This window comes from Salmo salar, chromosome 15 (assembly GCF_965601325.2).
Source record: "Salmo salar chromosome 15, fSalSal1, whole genome shotgun sequence".
Classification (NCBI taxonomy): Eukaryota; Metazoa; Chordata; class Actinopteri; order Salmoniformes; family Salmonidae; genus Salmo; species Salmo salar.
The window spans coordinates 7,269,911-7,291,464 of NC_138305.1; the positions used below are offsets into that span (position 1 = coordinate 7,269,911).

General features: G+C 46.6%; 1 protein-coding gene across 4 annotated transcripts; it reads left to right on the forward strand.

Annotated features, from left to right (window-relative positions):
* The first annotated feature begins 243 nt into the window (after positions 1–243).
* On the forward strand, positions 244–21,146 carry graa (Granzyme A). 4 transcript variants are annotated; one of them, XM_045695184.2, is made up of 6 exons: positions 244–328; positions 18,901–18,948; positions 19,047–19,194; positions 19,372–19,510; positions 19,598–19,873; positions 20,734–20,944. In XM_045695184.2, exons 2-6 carry the CDS (start codon positions 18,924–18,926, stop codon positions 20,893–20,895), a joined length of 750 nt encoding a protein of 249 aa, XP_045551140.2. In that variant the 5' UTR covers positions 244–328; positions 18,901–18,923; the 3' UTR covers positions 20,896–20,944.
* Positions 21,147–21,554: the final 408 nt, after the last annotated feature.

Below are 21,554 nucleotides of genomic sequence, written 5' to 3' on the forward strand. Positions count from 1 at the left end.
CAGAACACAGGTTTATTCCTAAACTGGGCTATTGTTCAGGCCACAGCCCACACCGCTAAATGCCGAACGTACACAATTATACCAAGTCTAATTAAGGGTTACTCCCATAGGAACAGATCAAGGCCCCGAACAGAAAAGAGAGAGAAGATGAGACAGTAATCTCTATTTATGCATTTCCAAATCCCGCGGGATTACCCATCATACCCCCCCAACCTTTCCCTCTGTCCTGACATATTTAACCCCTGCTAGTAGCCATGAGAACCATAACACACCCACAAACACAGAACACAATACCGGGTCGTTACAGTATTGTGTGGCAGAAAGGCAGGTGAGTGACTGAAGGACGGGTTGAATAAAGCGAAAACAATCTTTAAAATATCCATACATGTATAATTATTGTGCAGTTTATATCTATAGGCTACCTTGAGGTTATTCTTGCAGTAGTACATAAACCTAAATTTAACCGAAGGGTTTAACCGTAAATGCGCCAAATAGCCCACACGCCAATCAACAAATCATGCTTATAGGAACAGGCAGACCAAGTTAATGTCAATCCACGGAGGCAAAAGTGACATTGTCGGAGTTTAATTCAATAAGACAAAAGCTGCGAAAGGAGAGTTAAAAAAGAGAAGGGAGGGCCAGAAAAGTAATATTTGGGAAAGATTGGTGAAGTGTTAAGAGGATGATAGCAGTGCCGTCCGTCTATGTTATGTGTGATTTTGAGGCGCTATACAAATTCCACAGTCACAAAACGACCGAGGTAAAAACAGTTTCAAGTTGGATATTCAACGGATATTAGCGCTTTCAAACCTCAATAGCTTTCAAACCACAGACTCCAAATCAGTGTCACTATGTTGGAAAAATGGCGCACAACATTGCACAGGTCTTATTTTCACGATTTGGGCATTAATTTGCTTTCCAAAGCTAATAAACATGTGGAAATGTATTCCTAGTTTAATTAGTTAGGGAACGTAAACAAAGTACAAACTTTTTTTAAATGATGAAAGTGTACTACTGGCATCAGTCTGATCACAGAGCGGCTGTGGTGAACCTTGAAAAATGGATGTCAAAACGTGAGATGAAAATGGACAAACATTTTCGCATGACTAGGACACATGCAAGGTGACACATGTATAAGGCCAGGCAGTGGATATTCTGAAAGTAGTATGAGGGTTGTAGGTCACATGACCAGGGAACTATTGAAATTACAAAAGTAAAAAAATTCATGTAAAATCGTGTGAGATGAAAATGAACTAAAGAGTGTGCAATGTGTAGGCCCACTGAGTGGACATTCTGAACCTTGTTTGAGGTCAGTAGGTCACATGACCAAGGAGCTATTGAAATTTAACATATTGAAAAATTCATGTAAAAATCGTCCGAAATGAAAAATGGACAAACGAAAGTTTGTGCTACATTTAAGGCTACTCAGTGGACATTCTGAAACCTTGTTTGAGTCCAGTAGGTCACACCAAAGACCTATTGAAATTAGAAAGTTTGAATAATTAATGTAAAAAAAAACGTGTGAGATAAAACACATCCTGCACCGCATGTCAACACACCGTTCTGCCATCTTTGACTGTAGCCTATAGCGCATGTTCTATATTTGCAGGTTAGGGTTTTGTGCAGGCCTCAGATTTTTCACATGATCAGATATAGTCGGGCGGTTTCGAATGGGTTATTAGCAATTGCGGGCGGGTGACCAAACAGCCGACCTGCGCACCACTAATGTGTGTGTCGTCGTCATATCTAAATACCAGGACTGGATCAATACAACCATCCAAACCGCTGGCTGATTTAGTCAACTACTGTCTATTCTGAAAAACATTGCTATACAGTGAGAAAAAAATGCCATTTAATATAAAAAAAAATGGAGTAACTGGAAAACACAAAGTGTCTTTCTCCTTAAATATTAATTAATATCATATAAAAATCAATAATCAAATGAGCGTGTTGTGAACAGTCAAGTCGTGAAAGTATAACATTGTTCTCTGAATTATTGGGTGATATAACGCCACAATTTAATTTACATTATTGCTTACTTTCCCTCATTTGAAAATCAATTATAAAAAAAAGTAAAACTCCAATTGTTATATTAATTCTTTTAGTACCACATCAACTGCTATAAGCCCCGTCCATCACAACACCAGAGGTGCGTTCAGTTCCCTTGAACGTCTGCTATGTTGCGGAACGTTTCCCCCAAAAGTTCAGAAAAAATAAAAGAACAGACTGAAGTCCGTTTGCTCCTGTTTGGTGGGTGGCGACGTGTGACTTAATGCAACAAGTGATGTATTTAAAGGGCAGTGGTCATGCTGACAGCGTTCCCCAACCCACAACCAAACCAGTTTTTTTTTTTTTAATTGGTCATTCAGTACAGCCCCGTTTCCGTCCAATTGAACGTTTCAGAACGTAAAAACATACTGAATGCAGCCCTGTTGTAAGCCCTGCCTACAAGCATCACGTCTTCTGCAGTGAGAAAGACAAAGAATGAAAGTGAGAGAAACGTAAAAAAAACAACCCATATTTATGTTGATTTATTTTTTGTACTTTCACTATTTGCACATTGTTACAACACTGTATATATACTCATCATCAAGCTGGAGGCCCTGGGTCTCAACCCCACCCTGTGCAACTGGGTCCTGGGCTTCCTGACGGGCCGGCCCCAGGTGGTGAAGGTAGGAAACAACATCTCCACTTTGCTGACCCTCAACACTGTGGCCCCACAAGGGTGCGTGCTCAGCCTCGTCCTGTACTCCCTGTTCACCCACGACTGCATGGTCATGCATGCCTCCAACTCAATCATCAAGTTTGCAGACGACACAACAGTAGTGGGCTTGATTACCAACAACGACGAGAAGGCCTACAGGGAGGAGGTGAGGGCCCTCGGAGTGTGGTGTCAGGAAAATAACCTCTCACTCAACGTCAACAAAACAAAGGAGATGATCGTGGACTTCAGGAAACAGCAGAGAGAGCACCCCCCCTATCCACATCGAAGGGACAGCAGTGGAAAAGGTGGAAAGTTTTAAGTTCCTGGGCGTACACATCACAGACAAACTGAAATGGTCCACCCACACAGACAGTGTGGTGAAGAAGGCGCAACAGCACCTCTTCCAACATCAGGAGGCTGAAGAAATTTGGCTTGTCACCCAAAACCCTGACAAACTTTTACAGATGCACAATCGAGAGCATCCTGTCAGGCTGTATCACCGCCTGGTACGGCAGCTGCTCCGCCCATAACCGGAAGGCTCTCCAGGGTAGTGAGGTCTCCACAACACATCACCGGGGGCAAACTACCTGCCCTCCAGGACACCTACACCACCCGATGTCACAGGAAGGCCAAAAAGATCGTCAAGAACAACAACCACCCGAGCCACTGCCTGTTCACCCCGCTATCATCCAGAAAGCGAGGTCAGTACAGGTGCATCAAAGCGGGGTCCGAGAGACTGAAAAACAGCTTCTATCTCAAGGCCATCAGACTGTTAAATAGCAATTACTAACTCAGAGAGGCTGCTGCCTACATTGAGACAGTCACTTTAAATAATGCCACTTTAAATAATGCCGCTTTAATAATGTTTACATATCTTACATTACTCATATTGGGCAGCAGGTAGCCTAGTGGTTAGAGCATTGAACTAATAACCGAAAGGTTGGTAGATCGAATCCCCGAGCTGACAAGGTAAAAATCTGTCGTTCTGCCCCTGAACAAGGCAGTTTAACCCACTGTTCCTAGGCTGTCATTGTAAATAAGAATTTGTTCTTAACTCACTTGCCTAGTTAAATAAAATATCATATGGATATACTGTATGCCATCGCTCATCCATATATTTATATGTACATATTCTCATTCACCCCTTTAGATTTGTGTGTATTAGGTAGTTGTTGGGGAATTGTTAGATTACTTGTTAGATATTACTGCACTGTCGGAACCAGAAGCACAAGAATTTTGCTACACTCACATTAACATCTGCTAACCATGTATGTGACAAATTAAATTTGATTTGCTGTACATAATGACATTTGAAATGTCTTTATTCTTTTGGAACTTCTGTCGGTGTAATGTTTACTGTTAACTTTTATTGTTTATTTCACTTTTGTTTATTACCTACTTCACTTGCTTTGGCAATGTTAACATATATGTTTCCCATGCCAATAAAGCCCCTTGAATTGAATTGAAACGGACCGAGAGTGCTGCCACGTTCAAATTTCCGACTTCAGTGCGTTCAAAACAATTGGTAACTCGGAAGAAAATGAGCTTCGAATGGGAAAAATCCAACTCTGGAATTTGGGCCTCTTTCTAGAGCACCGACTTTCCGACCTGAACATCACTGACGTCATGATTTGACCTCGTATTCTTCCGAGTTCCCAGTTGTTTTGAACGCATCACAGGGGGTCAGGAGGAGATGAGAGACACCCCACCTACCCAACGGACCAATCAGACTGACACATTAACCTTTTTAACCCCTCGCCCCTGCAGCAATTGGGTTTCCTGGGTAATAACACAATTGCACTTTTCACAAACGAACTCAAACTGCAGAACCAAATAACTCACCTGAAGTGCAGACAAAAAAATATATATTTTATTTATTTATTTAACTAGGCAGGTCAGTTATGAACAAATTCTTATTTTCAATGGCGGCCTAGGAACAGTGGGTTAACTGCATTGTTCAGGGCAGAACGACAGATTTTTACCTTGTCAGCTTCGGGATTTGTTCTAGCAACCTTTCAGTTACTAGTCCAACACTCTAACCACTAGGCTACCTGCTGGTTACTAGTCCAACACTCTAACCACTAGACTACCTGCTAGTCCAACGCTCTAACCACTAGGCTACCTGCTGGTTACTTGTCCAACACTCTAACCACTAGGCTACCTGCTAGTCCAACACTCTAACCACTAGACTACCTGCTAGTCCAACGCTCTAACCACTAGGCTACCTGCTGGTTACTTGTCCAACACTCTAACCACTAGGCTACCAGCTAGTCCAACGCTCTAACCACTAGGCTACCAGCTAGTCCAACGCTCTAACCACTAGGCTACCTGCTAGTCCAACGCTCTAACCACTAGGCTACCTGCTAGTCCAACGCTCTAACCACTAGGCTACCTGCTAGTCCAACGCTCTAACCACTAGGCTACCTGCTAGTCCAACGCTCTAACCACTAGACTACCTGCTAGTCCAACGCTCTAACCACTAGGCTACCTGCTAGTCCAACACTCTAACCACTAGGCTACCTGCTAGTCCAACGCTCTAACCACTAGGCTACCTGCTGGTTACTAGTCCAACGCTCTAACCACTAGGCTACCTGCTGGTTACTAGTCCAACGCTCTAACCACTAGGCTACCTGCTGGTTACTAGTCCAACGCTCTAACCACTAGGCTACCTGCTGGTTACTAGTCCAACGCTCTAACCACTAGGCTACCTGCTGGTTACTAGTCCAACGCTCTAACCACTAGGCTACCTGCTGGTTACTAGTCCAGCGCTCTAACCACTAGACTACCTGCTAGTCCAACACTCTAACCACTAGGTTACCTGCTGGTTACTAGTCCAATGCTCTAACCACTAGGCTACCTGCTAGTCCAACGCTCTAACCACTAGGCTACTTGCTAGTCCAACGCTCTAACCACTAGGCTACCTGCTAGTCCAACGCTCTAACCACTAGGCTACCTGCTAGTCCAACGCTCTAACCACTAGGCTACCTGCTAGTCCAACGCTCTAACCACTAGGCTACCTGCTAGTCCAACGCTCTAACCACTAGACTACCTGCTGGTTACTAGTCCAACGCTCTAACCACTAGGCTACCTGCAGGTTTCTAGTCCAATGCTCTAACCACTAGGCTACCTGCTGGTTACTAGTCCAGCGCTCTAACCACTAGGCTACCTGCTGGTTACTAGTCCAGCGCTCTAACCACTAGACTACCTGCTAGTCCAACACTCTAACCACTAGGTTACCTGCTGGTTACTAGTCCAACGCTCTAACCACTAGGCTACCTGCTAGTCCAACGCTCTAACCACTAGGCTACTTGCTAGTCCAACGCTCTAACCACTAGGCTACCTGCTAGTCCAACGCTCTAACCACTAGGCTACCTGCTAGTCCAACGCTCTAACCACTAGGCTACCTGCTAGTCCAACGCTCTAACCACTAGGCTACCTGCTAGTCCAACGCTCTAACCACTAGGCTACCTGCTAGTCCAACGCTCTAACCACTAGGCTACCTGCTAGTCCAACGCTCTAACCACTAGACTACCTGCTAGTCCAACGCTCTAACCACTAGGCTACCTGCTGGTTACTAGTCCAACGCTCTAACCACTAGACTACCTGCTAGTCCAACGCTCTAACCACTAGGCTACCTGCTAGTCCAACGCTCTAACCACTAGACTACCTGCTAGTCCAACGCTCTAACCACTAGACTACCTGCTAGTCCAACGCTCTAACCACTAGACTACCTGCTTGTCCAACACTCTAACCACTAGGCTACCTGCTTGTCCAACACTCTAACCACTAGGCTACCTGCTAGTCCAACGCTTTAACCACTAGGCTACCTGCTGGTTACTAGTCCAACGCTCTAACCACTAGGCTACCTGCTGGTTACTTGTCCAACGCTCTAACCACTAGGCTACCTGCTGGTTACTAGTCCAACGCTCTAACCACTAGGCTACCTGCTAGTCCAACGCTCTAACCACTAGGCTACCTGCTAGTCCAACGCTCTAACCACTAGACTACCTGCTAGTCCAACGCTCTAACCACTAGGCTACCTGCTGGTTACTAGTCCAACGCTCTAACCACTAGACTACCTGCTAGTCCAACGCTCTAACCACTAGGCTACCTGCTAGTCCAACGCTCTAACCACTAGACTACCTGCTAGTCCAACACTCTAACCACTAGACTACCTGCTAGTCCAACGCTCTAACCACTAGACTACCTGCTTGTCCAACACTCTAACCACTAGGCTACCTGCTAGTCCAACGCTTTAACCACTAGGCTACCTGCTGGTTACTAGTCCAACGCTCTAACCACTAGGCTACCTGCTGGTTACTTGTCCAACGCTCTAACCACTAGGCTACCTGCTGGTTACTAGTCCAACGCTCTAACCACTAGACTACCTGCTAGTCCAACGTTCTAACCACTAGACTACCTGCTAGTCCAACGCTCTAACCACTAGGCTACCTGCTGGTTACTAGTCCAGCGCTCTAACCACTAGACTACCTGCTAGTCCAACGCTCTAACCACTAGACTACCTGCTAGTCCAACGCTCTAACCACTAGGCTACCTGCTAGTCCAACGCTCTAACCACTAGACTACCTGCTAGTCCAACGCTCTAACCACTAGGCTACCTGCTAGTCCAACGCTCTAACCACTAGGCTACCTGCTAGTCCAACGCTCTAACCACTAGGCTACCTGCTAGTCCAACGCTCTAACCACTAGGCTACCTGCTAGTCCAACGCTCTAACCACTAGGCTACCTGCTAGTCCAACACTCTAACCACTAGGCTACCTGCTGGTTACTAGTCCAACACTCTAACCACTAGACTACCTGCTAGTCCAACGCTCTAACCACTAGACTACCTGCTAGTCCAACACTAACCACTAGGCTACCTGCTAGTCCAACACTCTAACCACTAGACTACCTGCTAGTCCAACGCTCTAACCACTAGACTACCTGCTAGTCCAACGCTCTAACCACTAGGCTACCTGCTAGTCCAACGCTCTAACCACTAGGCTACCTGCTGGTTACTAGTCCAACGCTCTAACCACTAGACTACCTGCTAGTCCAACGCTCTAGCCACTAGGCTACCTGCTAGTCCAACGCTCTAGCCACTAGGCTACCTGCTAGTCCAACGCTCTAACCACTAGGCTACCTGCTAGTCCAACGCTCTAACCACTAGGCTACCTCCTAGTCCAACGCTCTAACCACTAGGCTACCTAATCTAGTTGATATTTACATGGTGCAGTCGTCATCACGTCATTATGAGATATGTAACCCTGATATCTATTATGAGATATAGTATGTTATCTAGAGACAGGGTGACACAATTCCCGTAACTTAACCCCAAACTCCCTGTTTTTACAGGAATCCCGGGTGGAGTATTCCCAGACGTCTTGGTTATTCCCTCCCTGATTTATATTTGTGTAACCCCTATCGAGATCATTCATCTACTGTCCTCCAGGGGTCCAATTATGTCAATGACCCACTCACCTTGTGTCCCAGCTCCCTAATGAAAAGGACAGAGTAAAACCTGAAGACTTTCATCTGCAGTTGAATAATGGACGCATCGTATTACTTTTAAAAAACACGGAAATCGTTCCAATGGTTTTTTTCCCCCTGTTCATTTTCCACATTTGGATTTTTACCCCAAAAATTCTATCAATTGTTACTTTGGCGTTACATTTTGGTAGTAATTCTCTCTTGGACAAGGTGCATTTTATCAATATATTCGCCTCAATTTACTCTCACATTCGCAATGATAATTATTGATAAAAAGTGACCTTGTCCGAGAGAGATTTGCAAGGGTAAGCCTATGTAACCAACTTCACATAGCCCCCCAGAAGAAAGCCACACAGACACCCACATTTCAGGTTGACTTGTTTTTTATCTGCAGTAAAAGATATAAAACAGTGATGACAAGCATTGACAGGACGGTCACAGCCACAGGCTCTCAGAATATCTCTCTCAGACTGAACAGCAGGCAGACCAACTTTCCAAATAAGGGAGAAGCACTCGAAACCCACTAGTTGTTCTTTCAAAGAAAATGGTAAGTCTGAAGACCTCTCGTATTGCCAACCTTAATACAATGGCAGCAAATATTTTTATGAATTCAACAAACACATAACGAAACTTTTATTTATATCACACCTTTTCTTGAAGTGAATGGTTTCACCCACTACTCTACCCGCGAACTGCGGTGCTCTTTGATATCTACATTGCGCACGAGGTTGATGGAAACTCTATATTTTCACTTTTTATTCACACCTACACGAAACACAGACCTTATAGTTCTAAAATCCCTGATGGGAAAAAAATGATTGGTGTAAAAACGATTGGAACCATTTCCGGGTTTTATGACTCCATACTGTGGTACTCAATAGCCTTGATCTAGATCAGTAATTTTGTTGTAGCCCTGAACCAGCTCACCTGATTCACACAGTCAAGGGCTTGATGATTAGTTGATAAATTGAATCAGGTGTGATAGATCCAGGAATAGATTAAACACATGTGGAAAATCTCAATTGCACACTCCTCACTTCCTCTCTCCCTTCTCTAAACCCATTGGAATTTTGTCATCCAATGGGTTTTGAGAAGGAGGTGAGTGCAGTATGGAACATTGAGCAATGGTGGAAGCATTGTGTGAATCTGTTGTCTTGAGTACAGTTAGTGAGAATGACTGGAGGATGGTAAAGAAGAGTGGAGTAAAAAGGGCTGGAAATTAACAGCAGTTTATGGTTGGAGTGTGATTCACGAGCAATTCCTAGACCACGTCACCTTCCTCACCCTCCTAGAACACCTCACCCTCCTAGACCACCTCACCTTCCCCACCCTCCTAGAACACCTCACATTCCTCACCCTCCTAGACGACCTCACCCTCCTAGAACACCTCACCTTCCTCACCCTCCTAGACCACCTCACCCTCCTAAACCACCTCACCTTCCTCACCCTCCTAGAACACCTCACCCTCCTAAACCACCTCACCTTCCTCACCCTCCTAGAACACCTCACCCTCCTAGACCACCTCACCTTCCTCACCCTCCTAGAACACCTCACCCTCCTAGACCACCTCACCTTCCTCACCCTCCTAGAACACCTCACCCTCCTAGACCACCTCACCTTCCTCACCCTCCTAGAACACCTCACCCTCCTAGACCACCTCACCTTCCTCACCCCCCTCTCACCTTCCTCACCCTCCTAGACCCTCTCACCTTCCTCACCCTCCTAGAACACCTCACCTTCCTCACCCTCCTAGACCACCTCACCCTCCTAAACCACCTCACCTTCCTCACCCTCCTAGAACACCTCACCCTCCTAAACCACCTCACCTTCCCCACCCTCCTAGAACACCTCACATTCCTCACCCTCCTAGACGACCTCACCCTCCTAGAACACCTCACCTTCCTCACCCTCCTAGACCACCTCACCCTCCTAGACCACCTCACCCTCCTAGAACACCTCACCTTCCTCACCCTCCTAGAACACCTCACCCTCCTAGACCCACTCACCTTCCTCACCCTCCTAGACCACCTCACCCTCCTAGAACACCTCACCCTCCTAGACCCTCTCACCTTCCTCACCCTCCTAGAACACCTCACCCTCCTAAACCACCTCACCTTCCTCACCCTCCTAGAACACCTCACCCTCCTAGACCACCTCACCTTCCTCACCCTCCTAGAACACCTCACCCTCCTAGACCACCTCACCTTCCTCACCCTCCTAGAACACCTCACCCTCCTAGACCACCTCACCTTCCTCACCCTCCTAGAACACCTCACCCTCCTAGACCACCTCACCTTCCTCACCCTCCTAGAACACCTCACCCTCCTAGACCACCTCACCTTCCTCACCCCCCTCTCACCTTCCTCACCCTCCTAGACCCTCTCACCTTCCTCACCCTCCTAGAACACCTCACCTTCCTCACCCTCCTAGACCACCTCACCCTCCTAAACCACCTCACCTTCCTCACCCTCCTAGAACACCTCACCCTCCTAAACCACCTCACCTTCCCCACCCTCCTAGAACACCTCACATTCCTCACCCTCCTAGAACACCTCACCCTCCTAGAACACCTCACCTTCCTCACCCTCCTAGACCATCTCACCCTCCTAAACCACCTCACCTTCCTCACCCTCCTAGACCCTCTCACCTTCCTCACCCTCCTAGAACACCTCACCTTCCTCACCCTCCTAGACCACCTCACCCTCCTAAACCACCTCACCTTCCTCACCCTCCTAGAACACCTCACCCTCCTAAACCACCTCACCTTCCCCACCCTCCTAGAACACCTCACATTCCTCACCCTCCTAGACGACCTCACCCTCCTAGAACACCTCACCTACCTCACCCTCCTAGAACACCTCACCCTCCTAGAACACCTCACCCTCCTAGAACACCTCACCCTCCTAGAACACCTCACCCTCCTAGAACACCTCACCCTCCTAGAACACCTCACCTTCCTCACCCTCCTAGAACACCTCACCTTCCTCACCCTCCTAGACCAACTCACCCTCCTAGAACACCTCACCCTCCTAAACCACCTCACCTTCCTCACCCTCCTAGACCACCTCACCCTCCTAGAACACCTCACCCTCCTAGAACACCTCACCCTCCTAGACCACCACACCTTCCTCACCCTCCTAGACCACCTCACCTCCCTAGACCACCTCACCCTCCTAGACCACCTCACCTTCCTCACCCTCCTAGAACACCTCACCTACCTCACCCTCCTAGACCACCTCACCCTCCTAGACCACCTCACCCTCCTAGAACACCTCACCTACCTCACCCTCCTAGAACACCTCACCCTTCTAAACCACCTCACCTTCCTAACCCTCCTAGAACACCTCACCCTCCTAGAACACCTCACCCTCCTAGACCACCACACCTTCCTCACCTTCCTAGACCACCTCACCTTCCTAGACCACCTCACCCTCCTCACCCTCCTAGACCACCTCACCCTCCTAGACCACCTCACCCTCCTAGAACACTTCACCCTCCTAGAACACTTCACCCTCCTAGAACACTTCACCCTCCTAGAACACCTCACCTTCCTCACCCTCCTAGACCACCTCACCTTCCTAGACCACCTCACCTTCCTAGACCACCTCACCCTCCTAAACCACCTCACCCTCCTAAACCACCTCACCCTCCTAAACCACCTCACCTTCCTAAACCACCTCACCTTCCTCACCCTCCTAGACCACCTCACCCTCTTAGAACACCTCACCCCCTAGAACACCTCACCCTCCTAAACCACCTCACCTTGCTAAACCACCTCACCTTCCTCACCCTCCTAGACCACCTCACCTTCCTCACCCTCCTAGAACACCTCACCCTCCTAGAACACCTCACCCTCCTAGAACACCTCACCTACCTCACCCTCCTAGAACACCTCACCCTCCTAAACCACCTCACCTTCCTCACCCTCCTAGAACACCTCACCCTCCTAGAACACCTCACCCTCCTAGAACACCTCACCCTCCTAGACCACCACACCTTCCTCACCCTCCTAGACCACCTCACCTTCCTAGACCACCTCACCCTCCTAGACCACCTCACCTTCCTCACCCTCCTAGAACACCTCACCTTCCTCACCCTCCTAGAACACCTCACCCTCCTAGAACACCTCACCCTCCTAGAACACCTCACCTACCTCACCCTCCTAGACCACCTCACCCTCCTAGACCACCTCACCTACCTCACCCTCCTAGACCACCTCACCCTCCTAGACCACCTCACCCTCCTAGAACACCTCACCCTTCTAAACCACTTCACCTACCTCACCCTCCTAGACCACCTCACCCTCCTAGAACACCTCACCCTCCTAGACCACCACACCTTCCTCACCTTCCTAGACCACCTCACCTTCCTAGACCACCTCACCCTCCTCACCCTCCTAGACCACCTCACCCTCCTAGACCACCTCACCCTCCTAGAACACTTCACCCTCCTAGAACACCTCACCTTCCTCACCCTCCTAGACCACCTCACCCTCCTAGACCACCTCACCTTCCTAGACCATCTCACCTTCCTAGACCACCTCACCCTCCTAAACCACCTCACCTTCCTCACCCTCCTAGACCACCTCACCTTCCTAGACCACCTCACCTTCCTCACCCTCCTAGACCACCTCGCCCTCCTAGACCACCTCACCCTCCTAGACCACCTCACCTTCCTAAACCACCTCACCTTCCTCACCCTCCTAGACCACCTCACCCTCCTAGACCACCTCACCTTCCTCACCCTCCTAGACCACCTCACCCTCCTAGAACACCTCACCCTCCTAGAACCCTCACCCTCCTAGACCACCTCACCCTCCTAGACCACCTCACCTTCCTGACCCTCCTAGAACACCTCACCTTGATCCAAGATGGCGTAGCAGTCAGACGTCTGTTGTCTAGTCCCGTCCCATGTATATATATTTTTCTTTGTATATATTTCATATATATTTTTTATAATTTTTTAAAATCTCAATTCCCATCTACGGACTGAACATACTCTCTTTCAATCCGCCTCACCCGATGTGGTATGGCTCTGCAATTGTTTTTTACACTTTAGAACCGGAACCCCCAACAGAAGGGTGATGTGGTCTAAGATGGCGCCGGAGGAAATGGCTGCCGTTTTACGGTCTCCTAACCAATTGTGCTATTATGTGTTTTTTTTTGTTGTTGTTGCGATATTTGTAAATTATTTTGTAATGTTTCTGCAAACGTATCTTACGGCACAAAATAGCTTCTGGATATCAGGACAGCGATCACTCACCTCGGATTAGACAAAGATTTTTTTCAACAACAAGCAGGACGAAGAGGACGAAGAGCCGGATGCCTCGTCCGGACCCGCAGAAGGCGCAGAATGCGCCAACGTGCAATCATTGGACAATAAACTAGACGAGGTACGATCACGAATATCCTACCAACGGGACATCAAAAACTGTAATATCCTATGTTTCACGGAATTGTGGCTGAATGACGACATGGATATTCAGCAAGTGGGATATACGCTGCACCGGCAGGATAGAACAGCACACTCCGGTAAGACGAGGGGGGGCGGTCTGTGCATATTTGTAAACAACAGCTGGTGCACGAAATCTAAGGAAGTCTCTATAGATTTTGCTCGCCTGAAGTAGAGTATATTGTGATAAATTGCAGGCCACACTACTTGCCTAGAGAGTTCTCAGCTATACTTTTCGTGGCTGTTTATTTACCACCACAAACAGATACGGGCACTAAGACCACACTCAGTCAGCTGTATAAGGAAATAAGCAAACAGGAAACCACTCACCCAGAGGCGGCGCTCCTAGTGGCCGGAGACTTTAATGCAGGGAAACTTAAATCAGTTCTACCAGATTTCTATCAACATGTTAAATGTGCAACCAGAGGGAAAACAATTCTAGATCACCTGTACTCCACACACAGAGACGCGTACAAAGCTCTCCCTCGCCCTCCATTTGGTAAATCCAACCACAACTCTATCCTCCTGATTCCTGCTTACAAGCAAAAATTAGAGCAGGAAGCACCAGTGACTCGGTCTATAATAAAGTGGTCAGATGAAGCAGATGCTAAACTACAGGACTGTTTTGCTATCAGAGACTGGAACATTGAGGAATACACCACATCAGTCACTGTCGTCCCCACAGTGACTGTACGTACTTACCCCAACCAGAAGCCATGGATTACAGGCAACATTGGCACTGAGTTAAAGGGTAGAGCTGCCGCTTTCAAGGTGCACGACTCTAACCCGGAAGCTTACAAGAAATCCTGCTATGCCCTGCGACGAACCATCAAACAGGCAAAGCATCAATACAGGGCTAAGATTGAATCATACTACACCGGCTCCGACGCTCGTCGGATGTGGCAGGGCTTGCAAACTATTACAGACTACAAAGGGAAGCACAGCCGCGAGCTGCCCAGTGACGCGAGCTGCCCAGTGACACAAGCCTACCAGATGAGTTAAATCACTTCTTTGCTCGCTTCGAGGCAATCAACACTGAGGCATGCATGAGAGCATCAGCTGTTCCGGACGACTGTGTGATCACGCTCTCCGTAGATGATGTGAGTAAGACCTTTAAACAGGTCAACATACATAAGGCTGCGGAGCCAGATGGATTACCAGGACGTGTGCTCCGGGCATGTGCTGACCAACTGGCAGGTGTCTTCACTGACATTTTCAACATGTCCCTGATTGAGTCTGTAATACCAACATGTTTCAAGCAGACCACCATAGTCCCTGTGCCCAAGAACACAAAGGCAACATGCCTAAATGACTACAGACCCGTAGCACTCACGTCCGTAGCCATGAAGTGCTTTGAAAGGCTGGTAATGGCTCACATCAACACCATTATCCCAGAAACCCTAGACCCACTCCAATTTGCATACTGCCCCAACAGATCCACAGATGATGCAATCTCTATTGCACTCCACACTGCCCTTTCCCACCTGGACAAAAGGAACACCTATGTGAGAATGCTATTCATAGACTACAGCTCAGTGTTCAACACCATAGTACCCTCAAAGCTCATCACTAAGCTAAGGAACCTGGGACTAAACACCTCCCTCTGCAACTGGATCCTGGACTTCCTGACGGGCCGCCCCCAGGTGGTGAGGGTAGGTAGCAACACATCTGCCACGCTGGTCCTCAACACTGGAGCTCCCCAGGGGTGCGTGCTCAGTCCCCTCCTGTACTCCCTGTTCACCCACGACTGCATGGCCAGGCACGAGTCCAACACCATCATTAAGTTTGCAGACGACACAACAGTGGTAGGTCTGATCACCGACAATGACGAGACAGCCTACAGGGAGGAGGTCAGAGACCTGGCCGGGTGGTGCCAGAATAACAACCTATCCCTCAATGTAACCAAGACTAAGGAGATGATTGTGGACTACAGGAAAAGGTGCACGGAGCACATCCCCATTCTCATCGACAGGGCTGTAGTGGAGCAGGTTGAGAGCTTCAAATTCCTTGGTGTCCACATCAACAACAAATTAGAATGGTCCAAACACATCAAGACAGTTGTGAAGAGGGCACGACAAAGCCTATTCCCCCTCAGGAAACTAAAAAGATTTGGCATGGGTCCTGAGATCCTCAAAAGGTTCTACAGCTGCAACATCGAGAGCATCCTGACCGGTTGCATCACTGCCCGGTACGGCAATTGCTTGGCCTCCGACCGCAAGGCACTTCAGAGGGTAGTGCGTACGGCCCAGTACATCACTGGGGCAAAGCTGCCTGCCATCCAGGACCTCTACAACAGGCGGTGCCAGAGGAAGGCCCTAAAAATTGTCAAAAACCCCAGCCACCCCAGTCATAGACTGTTCTCTCTACTACCGCATGGCAAGCGGTACCGGAGTCCCAAGTCTAGGACAAATAGGCTTCTCAACAGTTTTTACCCCCAAGCCATAAGACTCCTAAACAGGTAACCAAATGGTTACCCGGACTATTTGCATTGTGTGCCCCCCCCCCCCCCCCAACCCCTCTTTTACGCTGCTGCTACTCTCTGTTTATCTTATATGCAGGGTCACTTTAGCTATATGTTCATGTACATACTACCTCAATGGCCCGACCAACCAGTGTTCCCGCACATTGGCTAACCGGGCTATCTGCATTGTGTCCCACCACCCGCCAACTCCTCTTTTTACGCTACTGCTACTCTCTGTTCATCATATATGCATAGTCACTTTAACCATACCTACATGTACATACTACCTCAATAAGCCTGACTAACCGGTGTCTGTATATAGCCTTGCTACTGTTATTTTCAAATGTATTTTTACTGTTGTTTTTATTTCTTTACTTACCCACACACACACACACACACACACACACACACACACACACACGCACACAGACACAGACACATACCTTTTTTTCACACAATTGGTTAGAGCCTGTAAGTAAGCATTTCACTGTAAGGTCTATACCTGTTGTATTCGGCGCACGTGACAAATAAACTAGATTGGATTTGAGAAGCTAGCTAGCTAACTAGCTACTAGCTAGTAGTCAGTTAGCCACTGCTAGAGGTCATAACCGTTAACTCGGCCAGTCTCAGCCCGGTCAATTCCTGCCAGTCTGCACAGCGCGATATCAACCCAGAGCATATAGGACTGCTTTTTCTCTACCACATCTCCGGATTCCTATCGCAAGCTCTGAACCTTGACAGCGGATCATCGCAGCTAGCTAGCTGCTATCCGAGTGGCTGCTCCTGGCTAACGTCTCTGTCCCGAAGCAAAAAAACTGCTGAAGAGGTCCATCTGCCAATTTCTTGGGCTACAATACCTATTTTGGTTCACCCCAGACTTGACTGCCCTTGACCAGCACAAAAACATCCTGTGATGTTCTACATTAGCGTCGAATAGCCCCACGATAGGCAACTTTTCAGGGAAGTCAGGAACCAATGTATTCAGTCAGTTAGGAAAGCTAAGGCTAGCTTTTTCAAACAGAAATGTTCATCTTGTAGCACTAATTCCAAAACGTTTTGGGACACTGTAAAGTCCATGGAGAATAAGAGCACCTCCTCCCAGCTGCCCACTGCACTGAGGATAGCAAAACCCACCCGTAGCATGCGCTCCAGCAGGTATATTTCACTGGTCACCCCCAAAGCCAACACTGCCTTTGGCCGCCTTTCCTTCCAGTTCTCTGCTACCAATGACTGGAACGAATTGCACAAATCACTGAAACTAGAGTCTTATATCTCCCTCTCTAACTTTAAGCATCAGCTGTCAGAGCAGCTTACCGATCACTGTACCTGTACACAGCCAATCTGTAAATAGCACACCCAACTACCTCATCCCCATATTGTTATTTATCCTCTTGCTCTTTTGCACCCCAGTATCTTTACTTGCACATCTATCACTCCAGTGTTAATGCTAAATTGTAATTATTTCGCCTCCAAGGGCTATTTATTGCCTTACCTCCCTACTCTTCTACATTTGCACACACTGTACATAGATGTTTATATTGTGTTATTGACTGTACGTTTATTCCATGTGTAACTCTGTGTTGTTGTTTTTGTCGCACTGCTTTGCTTTATCTTGGCCAGTTGTAAATGAGAACTTGTTCTCGACTGGCCTACCTGGTTAAATAAAGGGGGAAATATAAATAAAAATGACTGACTAATGCAGTGTTGTATATAGTGGTGTATATAGTGATATTACTCCCTACTGAGGAATGCATTGTAGACCTGACTAGAACTGGTCCTAGATCAGTGGAGCTCCTTACTGAATAATGCAGTGTTGCTTTGGCATCCTGACTAGAACTGGTCCTAGATCAGTGGAGCTCCTCACTGAATAATGCAGTGTTGCTCTGGCATCCTGACTAGAACTGGTCCTAGATAAAGAATAGCAGCTCTATCTGCCAACTCTACCAGCTTTTCTTGATAGTATAAAGTTAAATGCAGAACATGAATACAAGCTGCTGACAGAATGTGTTATTAGTATTGATACACACTTCATTTTTATCTCAAGACAAACCTGTATAAATATAAATGCAGTTTTTAAAAAGTATTGATGAGTATTAAGAAATATTAAATATCTCCATTGAAAAATAGGTATGCTGACCTTATAGTAAGTAGTGCACTACTTTTGACCAGGGTCCACAGGGAAGTAGTGCACTATGTAGTGAATAGGGTGCCATTTGTGACTCAAAGGGAAAATAACGAGTGAAAGGTGAAACCTCTGTAAATGATGTAACTTTCTTGTGTAACTGAGTCATTGGGTTTTCATACGAATGGAATGACTTCGTTGTTGGCATTCTGTCTCTACTATTGGTGCAAAGATTCTCTTCTTCAACAGACTGAGTGGGCTAACAGTGTAACCATGTACTTCTATTCTAGCAACTAAACTAGACAGTAAACTACTTTTTGTGGATCGAGGGTCATTGTGTAAAGCTCTAATAATACTGGAGTAAATTATATACTCTTGTTTCTCCTTTTATCATTTGTTTTGTCATTGTCATCTTGTTTTACACATTCAGTCATCTTGTTTTAAAGAAATTGTGATTTAAGGTGATGAATGGTGACATTTAAGTAAAGTGTGTGTGTGTGTGTGTGTGTGTGTGTGTGTGTGTGTATGCTTGTGTGTTTCCACTTTGAGGTGAACATCAGACCACATCCTCTATAATAAGTATAAAGAGAGAGATCAGAGAGCATCACAGCACAATAGACTCTGAACTACAGAGGTTACATCAGAGTTAAATAACCATGATCCTCTCTACAGCAGCCAGTTTCTGGACCTCTACCATGATCCTTCTATATCTGCACTCAGGTAGGGGTGTGTGTGTGTGTGTTTATGTTATCCAACAAATATATATATATTATTATTTCTCTAATGAATTACAGTTGGTGTTTTGTCCCTGCTCCTAGGTGACTGTGCAGAGATCATTGGTGGAAAGGAGGTGACGCCTCACTCCTTACCCTACATGGCTCTACTGGAGGACAACAAAGGAAACAAAATGTGTGGAGGAATCCTGATCCACCAGCAATGGGTCCTGACTGCAGCCCACTGTACTGAGTAGGTCCAATATCAGTGTTGTTGTCCATGTACAGATGCTGTCACTGTAATGGTTTGCTTAGCAAATCCGTCTCAAATGTTAGATTTTTTGGCGTTGTGCTTCTGAGATTGTGTCATTGTAGTTGTTGGGCTGCGTCCTTCAGCTGATCTAACAGAAGGTTGTGTTTCTGTCTGAAGCATCAACAAGGTGTTTCTAGGGGTCCACTCCATCAAACAGGAGGAGAAGGAGACTAGACAGGTCCGTAAGGTTAAAGGTCGCATCCCTCATCCCTGTTATGACCCCGACATCAAAGTCAACGACATCATGCTGCTGAAGGTCAGTCACTACCGTGGTGTCAGCCATTCTTTAATTCTAGAGACAGTTGAAGGAGAATTGCCACAAACTTCTTCTTCTTCTTTCCAGTTGGATAAGAAAGTAAAGCCGACTAAGGCGGTGAAACCTCTAGCGTTACCTGTCCCTGTGGCAGACGTCCAAGCAGGGACCAACTGCTCAGTGTCTGGATGGGGAGCCACCAAGAACAATGCTAAAACCATGTCTGACGTCCTGAAATCTACCATTGTCACCGTGATCGACAGGAGGAAGTGTAACTCTGCAGAATACTACAACATGTCCCCAATCATCACCTACAGCATGCTGTGTGCCGGCTCTGTGGACAACACCAGGGTGGACTCATGTCAGGTGTGTGTTCGTCTCAGAGGAGGCTGGTGGGAGGAGCTGTAGGAGGACGGACTCATTGTAACAGCTGGAATGGAATTATTGGAACGGTGTCCAACACATCAAACAGATGGAAACCACATGTTGGACTCTGTTCCATCGATGCCATTCCAGCCATTACAATGAGCCCATCCTCCTAAAACTCCTCCTACCAGCCTCCTGTGTGTGTGTCTGTGTGTGTGTGTCTGTGTGTGTGTCTGAGTGTGTGTGTGTGTGTGTGTGTCAGTGTACCCGCTGATAAAAGTTGTAATATATTTTGCAGGGAGCCAATGATCAAGCATTGATTAATGCGTTAAACTGTATATATTGTTTGTAAATGACAAAGTAATCACGTATGAATTGATGTGCTGTGTGTTTCAGGGAGACTCTGGTGGCCCGTTGGTGTGTGTTAAAGTAATATATGTGCTGTGTGTTTCAGGGAGACTCTGGTGGCCCGTTGGTGTGTGTTAAAGTAATATATGTGCTGTGTGTTTCAGGGAGACTCTGGTGGCCCGTTGGTGTGTGTTAAAGTAATATATGTGCTGTGTGTTTCAGGGAGACTCTGGTGGCCCGTTGGTGTGTGTTAAAGTAATATATGTGCTGTGTGTTTCAGGGAGACTCTGGTGGCCCGTTGGTGTGTGTTAAAGTAATATATGTGCTGTGTGTTTCAGGGAGACTCTGGTGGCCCGTTGGTGTGTGTTAAAGTAATATATGTGCTGTGTGTTTCAGGGAGACTCTGGTGGCCCGTTGGTGTGTGTTAAAGTAATATATGTGCTGTGTGTTTCAGGGAGACTCTGGTGGCCCGTTGGTGTGTGTTAAAGTAATATATGTGCTGTGTGTTTCAGGGAGACTCTGGTGGCCCGTTGGTGTGTGGAGGTGAGCTAAGGGGAGTCGTGTCCTTCGGTATAAAATGTGGCATCAAGACCAAACCTGGAGTGTACACACTCATATCAAGAATGAACCTTGACTGGATCAACAAAACCATGCGGAAGTCATTGATTGACTGATTGACACCTGCTTTCTCAGGCTTTTCTCAATAATTGTGAAATTATTTAATGTTTACTGAATTAGGAATTATAGCTCATGTGCTGGAAGCTGTGAAGTATGTTTGAACTCTTGACAATCTTTGCTCTCTAAAATTAAAATGTGAAAACAAACAGACATTTCAGGTGTTTTACTCTCCTTTTAGTTGTTATATGTTCAACCTGACATGTCAAGTCTTGTACTAGTTGTAAATAAATCACATGCGATAGTGAAAGACTGGAAGTGTCGTCTTTTTAAACATGAAAGTAACACAGTGAATAACTATTATGGACATTTTCAGAAATTACAACGCAAAAATAAAAACATGTCCTATTTGTAGCACCTTCAATACATGCATTTCTATAGCCCCCAAAGTATATTTTTACAGTGGAGTATCAAAAATGGCTTTGCGGTGGCTTGAAAACAGCGCCCCCCTGTCTGTCATCTGGTGTAAACAAAATCAAATAAAAAATAGTTGTCACATGCGCCTCATACAACAGTTGTAGACTTTAACGTGAAATTCTTACTTACAAGCCCTTAACCAATAATGCATTTCAAGAAATAGAGTTAAGAAATTATTTGCTAAATAAAATGTAGTACTTTTTTTATATAAAGTAACACAATAAATAACAATAACGAGGCT